The sequence below is a fragment of the Microtus oregoni genome, unplaced genomic scaffold (genome assembly GCF_018167655.1).
Source record: "Microtus oregoni isolate MIOR12 unplaced genomic scaffold, Mior012 000007F_ref0000211, whole genome shotgun sequence".
In the NCBI taxonomy this organism is placed as follows: Eukaryota; Metazoa; Chordata; class Mammalia; order Rodentia; family Cricetidae; genus Microtus; species Microtus oregoni.
Genome location: NW_024543066.1, coordinates 4,729,278 through 4,737,870, shown reverse-complemented (window position 1 = coordinate 4,737,870; position 8,593 = coordinate 4,729,278). Strand labels below are relative to the sequence as shown.

Sequence of the window (8,593 nt, the reverse complement as noted above, 5' to 3'; positions counted from 1 at the left end):
TCCAGTGTCAACTGGCTCTGCCCCATGGCAGGCGGCGCATGCCCAGGAGCTGCAAGCATCAGCTGAGATCTCTCTCCCATCTTTTTCCTGGCACTCCAGGGGAGCTGTCGCTGATCCCCATGCTCTCTGATGCTCTAGATTTGCAGATAGATAGCAGGAGAGAGTTTAGTCATCCAGCACAGACGCAGCCCAGGGTCTCTCAATTTTTTGCCCCTAGAGCTTCAGAAGCAGGTGACTGACAACGCAAGCGTTGTTTCTGTTGCCCAGCAAGAACTCATTAACTCAGAGTACAGTCGCTCATGCTCGTGGTGTAAAACATACAAACAAGGGAGTGGTAATTTTTCATCTCTAATAGGGTTGCTGTACCAAAGCTCTGATGTTCCCTCTACACTGAATTGTGAGATGGGGAGTCAATGTGAAGTATATAACAGAGGTGTCTTTTTCTCTTCTTTCTTCCTCTCTTTCTGCCAAACTTGTCTTTGCTTCTAATTCTCAGAGGTATCAGTTAACAATGAATAATTTTAATAGAGCACTTGCAAACATGGGGTCATACTGTAAAAATGAACTGTCTGGCGCTGATTTCCTGTAGACACCTTGACTCAATGTTCCAGGATCTCCACAGCTACCGCTTGCCTCCCCCAAGACTCAAGACAAGCAGGATGAAAGGAACCTGCCCATGTGGTCTGCAGATGTATGGGTGATAGCAGGATCTCCAATAATTTAAAGTATAAAGGCCTAGGAAGAAAATGATCGGTTTAGGCTTTAGTCAAAATTCTTGGGAAACTTACAGAGTTCAGAATTAAGTGTTTTAATTAAACAAGCTGTAAATGATGATTTACCATGACAATGGTACCTAAAGTCCAATCCCTTGTTTAATGCCAACCTTGGGAAATGATGCCCTTTTTACAAGTCAAGGAAGATCAGGTGCCATCATTTGATGTGGTCAGCAATTCATTTGATGTGGCCAGACAATGTCAGGCCCCATGGTAAAAGCCTCTAATCTCTGCCCCAGGAGGCTGAATCAAAAGGACTGCAAATTCATGGCTACAGAGAAAGTTCCAAGCTAACAGGGACAGTTTAATAGGCAATGTCTCAAAATGAAAATTTAAAATGTGTGGGGACATAGCTCAGTGGTAGACCACTTGCCTGGCATGGGTGAGGCCGATCTTCAAACCCCAAAACTACAAAGCAAAGAAAGGGGGGATTTGAAAAGAGTGTTGCAAACCCCACAGACAACATTTTTTAAAATATTTCAATTCAATCTGAGTATTCAGTAACAGTATCTGCTTTCAAATAAGGAAACTCGAGTTTCTGGTGTGTCCCTGCCACCTTCTAATATGACCTCGAGCTGGGCACACTCTAGGTCAAAGTTTTTCTGCAACTACTTCACAAGGATCATCTCTAAGATTTCTTGATTTTAAAACACAGAATTTAGAAGAATTCACACAAAGGTGAGAAGCTCTAGTCTCTACCAGCCAAAAATAAATAAATATTTTCATATATATGCGTTCAGTAACTACAGACCACCTGGGCATGCTAAGTTAGTTAGCAACTGTGCAGCATAGCAGCCATTTGACATAAGCAACCACTGAGTATTTGGGCTGCACTGTGTCAAAGACACATTAGGCTGCCAGAACTTAGCAAGAAGAATAGATACAAACAGTCTCATTTGCAATTTTGTATTCATTGCACATGGGTATGATACTGTATATAAATAACAGAGTAGGCAAAAATGCATCCTTAACATTAATTCCTTTTCTTTTTGTTGTTGCTGATGGGGCTACTAGAACACTTTTAGCTATCTGCATGGCTTATATTTCCTTGCTATCAGGTAGCACTAATGTAGATCTTGGTTGCTTAGCAACAAATAAAACAGAAAAGTCCCCAGTTCTTAAGAAGTTAACTTCAAATGGAAACCAGGGAAGAATAAAAGCAAACAAGCAGATAAATAATTAATTCCAAATTGATTTTTAAATTTGTAAAGATAAAAAAGTGTTTTTAGACGTGTAGATAGGAAAGTTTTTTCACAAAGAAGGCATCGAACTGAGATCTGCGTGAGTCCTGGTCACTGTATAGAGTCTGGAAGAAGAGTGTTATGGAAACAGGAAGGAGAAGCTTGAAAATCCTGAGGTGGGGCCAGTCTTGGAATGGTTATGTGCAGTGATCCTGGCAACATTAATGTTTAAAAAATATAAGCAGGGCCTCCTCAAGCCGTCATTCCGCAATCAGCCATGGATCAGGTAATGCAGTTTGTTGAGCCAAATCAGCAGTTCGTAAAGGACTCAATTCGGCTGGTTAAAAGTTGCACCAAGCCCGACAGAAAAGAACTCCAGAAGATTGCCATGGCCACAGCCATAGGATTTGCTATCATGGGATTCATTGGCTTCTTTGTGAAACTGATCCATATCCCTATTAATAACATTATTGTGGGTGGCTGAATGCTTTCTCTTCGCGGGAACTAGGAGCAAATGAGGGTGTGAGAAGCTTATGAAGTAAAAAGTTGCCTGTATACTTTGTGTTTTCCTTTCCTTTTTCCCTCCCCAAGAGGTTTTGTATTTCTAAACTAAAATAATTTCAAAATAAACATTTTTCCCATGGAAAAAAATATATAAGCAGAAGCATTAACTGGCTTGTGTAATGGACTGGTGGTTTGCACACTGCACCAAGTCATTATTTTATTTCACTGTCAAAGCAACCCTCGAAATGCCACATTGTAGCAGAGTGTCCACTGTATGGAGGATTGTGCAGCTCAGCGTTTGAGGGATCTGCCTGCAGAGGGCTAGCTTAAAGGAAGCAGTGGGAATAGAGGCTCTCTCTCTCTCTCTCTGTCTGTCTCTCTCTGTGTCTCTCTGTCTCTGTCTCTTTCTTCTTACAAATCTAGCATGCCTTTTGTCTATCTGGCCTTTTCCTATCTTCATCCAAGCACACATTAAGTGTCCTAGTCAATGTTCTATTCCTATGAATAGAATCATGACCACAGCCACTCACCAAAGAAAGCATTTAATTTAGGCTTGCTTAGTGTCAGAAATTTAGACAATTGTCATCATGGCAGGGAACTTGGCAGCATGCAGACAGACATGGTGCTGAAAAAGTCATTGAGACTTCTACATCCAGGCCACAGGCAGCAGGAAGAGAGAGAAACTGGACCTGGTGTGAGCTTTTGAAGGCTCCAAGGCCATCCCCAGTGACAACTTCCTCCAACAAGGCCACACCTTCTAATCCCTCTCAAGTAGTGCTACTCCCTAATGACCCAGCATTTACATCTATGAGCTTATGGGGGCCGTTCTCATTGAAACTACACACTAAGTTAAGCAGACTTCTCAACAGATATATGATGTCTCTGCCAATCTTTTCCTGAGCATCTCCCCATACTGAGGGGAGAGCTGGGAAATCACTCAAACTCTGCTTGCTTTTAGTCAGTTACAAAAGCCATTCATTTCCTACACCACACAGCTGAACAACAGGTTGTTGGTTCTCAACTAGCTATGCAATCGAAGAGACACTCACGACTGAAGCTCTCTTTCATGTGAACTTTTCCTGGGAAGAGAACGAGCAAAGGTATGTTCACTTCACCCTAGACATGCACCCAATGACAAATTAAAGACGTAGTTCCACTCTGGTCTAACCTGGTGAAACAGTGGGGCTATCAGTGGTTATTTACAAGAGCATGAGAAATTGATGGGCAGCCACAGCGCTGAAGAAAAGTCTTCCCCAGTAACCATTAACCATTTCCACATCCTTGGGAAAGGGTGAGGCCTTCTGAGCCTGGGCCTCCTCCACCATGGATGATTGACAGGCCCAGTCAAGTGCAGGCTCCTGTAAAGTCACCACAACTCCTCAGCTCTCAAGAGAGCAACCTCTATGTCAGCCACTCCCCACACTACCTAACAGATTTTCCATCCTCCACCAATTGTTTCCCTGGACCTCTAAAGGGAAGTTTCTCCTTCCTGTCTTGCCCTGCTCCTCTGGGAAACGAAGCTGCAAGCTCTCTTGCCCTGCCCTCCAGGGGGGAGCCGCCTTTTGTTTCCCAATAATTAGCTGCAGAGTTCCCAATAATTAGTTGAGAGAAGGAACTAAAAATATTTGAGACATCCCTTTCTTTAGATTCGCAGAGTTCAGGGTATCCAGTGGCAGGTGGGTCCCAAGAGTCCTAGACTATAGTCACCCCAGTGCCCATGCCCACCTGGCTCATATTCTCCCCACAGCTCCCTATGTGACTCTCGTGCCTGAAAGTCAAGGCAAGATGGTCTTTGTAGAAGATAGCATCTATATTCTTCAGTCTATAATGTTTCCAAACAAATTATTTTCTTTGTCCCAGTGGCTTGCCCTTCTGTCACTGGCCTTTTTGCAGTTGGCAGGCAATTGCTGTCACTCCATGGCTCTTGAAAGGGAGGGTGAGTTTGCACACATGTGGTCATAGCGCCCTCAGTGTTTCTCAAATGAGGGGCCATTGGTCCGCCTCGGACAACACATCGTCGTTCGTTTTAGCAAGACGGAATGAAATGCTCACTCTCTCTGTTCCTTGTCTCTCCTTCTTAAATATTGAAGATGAATTTTATTCATTACAGCCATCAGATGTTTAGTAAGCATTTTGTTTATGGTCCAATAATGCATTAGCGAGAAAGCTTAGCAGTGCGAGTTTGGAAAGCAAAGAGACTTGAGTCTGAGTCATCTCAGCTCCCTTGCTTAAAGGTTGCATGATGCTGAACCACAAAACCTTGACACTCATTAAGTCTCAGTTGTGGGGGGAAAGGGGCACGAGAACAGCTGCATTAGGACTGATGTCAAATTAAAGGAAAATTTGGTAGGCTGAACACTACTCCCCTTAGTGTGGAAAGACCTGTGGTCACAAAGGGTTGTAGCCTCCAGAAAATGGTCAGCAACCTCTCAGAAATTCTGCTTTCTAGCTGAACAAGTGAATTAAACTGACTCTTGCTTCCTTTTTACCTATAAAAAGAAAGGCTAGAAAGAAAGGGATGTTGATGTAGGAAATATTGAGCATAGTGATTCTCATATTCCATCAATTTAAAAAGCAAACCGTTCTGGGTACCCAAGGTACCCACAAGTGATGAGACTACTTCCGTGTCACAGAGGTGCTAATTAGGCAAACATCAGTTTTTGGAAGGGGCAAGGATGCTGTGCTGTTTTGAGGTTGGTCACCCACCCCACTTTGTTTGCCTAAAAGTCTCATGTTACAGAGAAACCTTTAACCAAGCCAAATGGACAGTTGGTCGCCCTAAAATACAATACTTGCCCCCAACTACAGTTCAAATCACTGAGACATTTAGTATAGGAAGTTTAAAGCATTTTTGAGGTTGAGCGAGCTGGAGAGATGGCTCAGTGGTTAGGAGCACTTCCTGCTCTCACAGAGGACCTGAGTTCAGTTCCCAGCACCCAGGATCTCATAACCACCAAGGGATCCAATGCCACCCTACTCTGGCCTTCTCAGGCACCTGCACATGTGTAACACAAACAGATACACATAAAAGCATAAATAAAAGCAAAAATAAAAACTGAACAAATATTCAAAATTAGAATTTAGAACCAGTAGGTAAAGGGAAAACTCACAAGGACCTGCAGTAAGGAGAGGCTGCTAGTTAGTTCCCAGCCACTCAGCCCCAAAAGAATCATACAGAAACTATATTATTTAAATCACTGCTTGGCCCATTAGCTCTAGCTTCTTATTGGCTAACTCTTATATATTAATTTAACCAATTTCTATTAATCTGTGTATTGCCAAGTGGCAGTGGCTTACCAGGTAAAGTTCTGGCATCTGGGTCTAGTGGGACTACATGGCTTCTCCCTGACTCCACCTCCTTTCTCCCAGAATTCAGTTTTCCCCACCTAGCTCTGCTCCCCTATAACTCTGCTATAGGCCCAAAGCAGTTCGTTTATTAACCAATGATATTCACAGCATACAGAGGGGAAACCCACACCAAGGACCTACCCCTAAATAAAGAGTTTTAAGAAATCAGTCTTCTTCAGGCTCTGTCTTCTCCAGGAATGAGCCCCTGAAAAATTAGCCAATCCTAACAGCCAGCCCTAGGTGTGTGTGTATATATATATATATATATATATATATATATATATATATATATGCAACACTAAATGAACTCAGCGGGTTGTATTTATTAATTTATGCATATATGCGTAACAATAATGATTAAAGACTAAGAGGCCATGAATTTGAGAAGAACTGGGGAGACATAGAAGGCATTGGAAGGGACAGAAAAACATATAAATATAGTACTTATATATGAAATTTTCAAACATAATTTTAAAAAGTGGAGAGATGTCTCAGCAACTGAAAGCGCTGGCTGCTCTTCAGGAGGTCCTGAGTTCAATTCTGTCACACACAAGATGACTCACAACCATCTATAATGGGATCTGATGCCCCCTTCTGGCATAAAGGTGTACAAGCACATAGAGCCCTCATATACACAAAATAAAAAACTAAAAACAGCACCTCAGATACCCGTATTAAAACAAAACAAAGCAGAATTAGTAAACTTCATTGCACATCTCCGAGTTCAGGCACCCATGATAAATGTGGGTCAAAGTTTTAAAGTATATTTTTCTGCCTGTGGTGCCCATCAGTTTCCTTCCCACTTCACAGTACAATGTTCAGGGCAGAGACTCAGGATCAAAAAAGAGTAGACAAGAGAAGAGGCAAGGCAGGAAGATTCAAAACATCACATGATACTATTAGAGCTGCTTGCTACCAGGAAACCTACTGATGACTTGCATCATAGCCATATGGCATACAGATTAGAGACTTTTTGGCACCATCTATGCTATGTCCCCCCAATCTAAAATGTACAGCGAACCCTGCACTGCTTTCGGACAAGGCAGAACACATTCTCTACATCTACTGTTAAATGCACCCCATTAAATTCGAAGACCGTAAGGATGCTCTTCCAACTCTCCTCATTCCAGTTAGCTTTTTTGATCAAGACTTAGTGTGGGGGTATTCTTGACCAAGAGGAAAAGGAATGGTATACTGCATTTTCTAATCCATTCTGCTGGAGTTCTGAATTAAGAACAGGCAGTCTGCCTGAACCTCTGCCAACTCTGAAGCCTACATCAAGAGGTAAGGTGGTGATGGGAAGAAAAATTCTTTAGAATTCTCCACAGAAAACATACCAAGGGAAATGAGCAGCTTTCTGGAAACTTCTGGTGTCCAACCATGTGTGATGTTTCACCAAAGTATTTATTCTGGTACCTCTGCTCTCCAGAGCAGATTTTTTTTAACATCTGACTTGAGGACGTTTCTCTGTCTTCCCAGCTCTCTCACCATCATCTTGTACTCCAGAGTCATAAGTAGAAATCTATGTATACATGTATCACAAGGATGTAGGGTTTTCTCTTCAAAATACAAAAAGTAGAAAATATAATATATGAACAGTCATCACTGATTATATGAAGAGCATGTGATGAACTTTATTGGCGTATGACTAAAGAAGATATTGGACATTTATGCATACTCCTTCATACAGTGCCCACAGAGACCAGAAGAGGATATCAGATCCCCTAGAACTGGAGTTATGGCTGTTGGTGAGCTGCCTGCTGGAAACCAAACCTGAGTACTCTGTAAGAGTCAAAAATGTTCTTAACTGTGGAGCCAATATCAAAGACAAAATCCTATCTAGATAGTCACCATGCAACTAGCAGATTCCAGTTTAGCCATGAGAGGGCTCAGCTGACAAGGGCCACCTTTACAGCCTCTCCTTTCCCTCACTGGTTCCAGATTCATGACCTGAACTTTTGTGTAACTTCTATCAAAAATTTTGGAACTGTTTAGAATGGTTAGGTGTTTAATTGTTTCTGTCCACCTCCAAAATGACAGTAGAACTAGAAAAAGTATTCATCTTCAAAGACTTATCACATAATTATCTCACAGAGACTTCTAAAGGAATAGGCACCAGCCTAAGGAGCTGCAGTGAGCAGAGATGACTGCTCCGAATCACTGGGGATACAGAAGTCCTCTGAGGTCACAGCTTCCTTTCCCAGACCCAGATGCTAAGAGGCTGAAGCACACAGCCTGCCTTTGAAGGACTCTCCAAAGCCTGTCATGCTGCTTGGATAGACACCAGCATATCCATAAAGTGACATCAATCAGCTGGCAACTCTATTGTCAGAGTGCTGGAAGGAAACAGACAGGATATTTCAGTTGGGTAACTTGAAGAGAATATAGCAAAGGGGGTTGTTGACGGAATCGTTATGACCAAACCGCAGCACAGATTAGCATCATGCTCCAAGACTAGCAACTGTGGGAGATTGTTGAACCTCTAGCTGTAAAGAGGCCAGAGGGGCTTGCTGGGCACATTCCTAAATGGTCAGCTGTGGGCTGTAAGCCACAAAGATGTGACACACGATTGTGGCCTCCTTAAGGAGGAAGCTGGCTGCCTATGGCAACCATGGACATGATAAAGGCCATCGACAGATACCCTCCAACTGGAATCCAAATGGCAGAGTCTTTTCAGGATACAGAGTTTGGAGGGAAGGTAGGGGGTGGGTCATAAAAAGAAGTCACCTTCTGTGGAACCCCTCAAGGAGTTGGAAGAAAAGTGTCATCACTAGGGTGACCAGCCGG

General features: G+C 42.8%; 1 protein-coding gene across 1 annotated transcript; it reads left to right on the top strand.

The window, feature by feature from the left end:
• Positions 1-2,231: 2,231 nt before the first annotated feature.
• Positions 2,232-2,599, top strand: LOC121451079 (protein transport protein Sec61 subunit gamma-like). The gene has a single exon (XM_041656582.1). The coding sequence runs from the start codon at positions 2,232-2,234 to the stop codon at positions 2,436-2,438; it is 207 nt and encodes a 68-aa protein (XP_041512516.1). The 3' UTR covers positions 2,439-2,599.
• Positions 2,600-8,593: the final 5,994 nt, after the last annotated feature.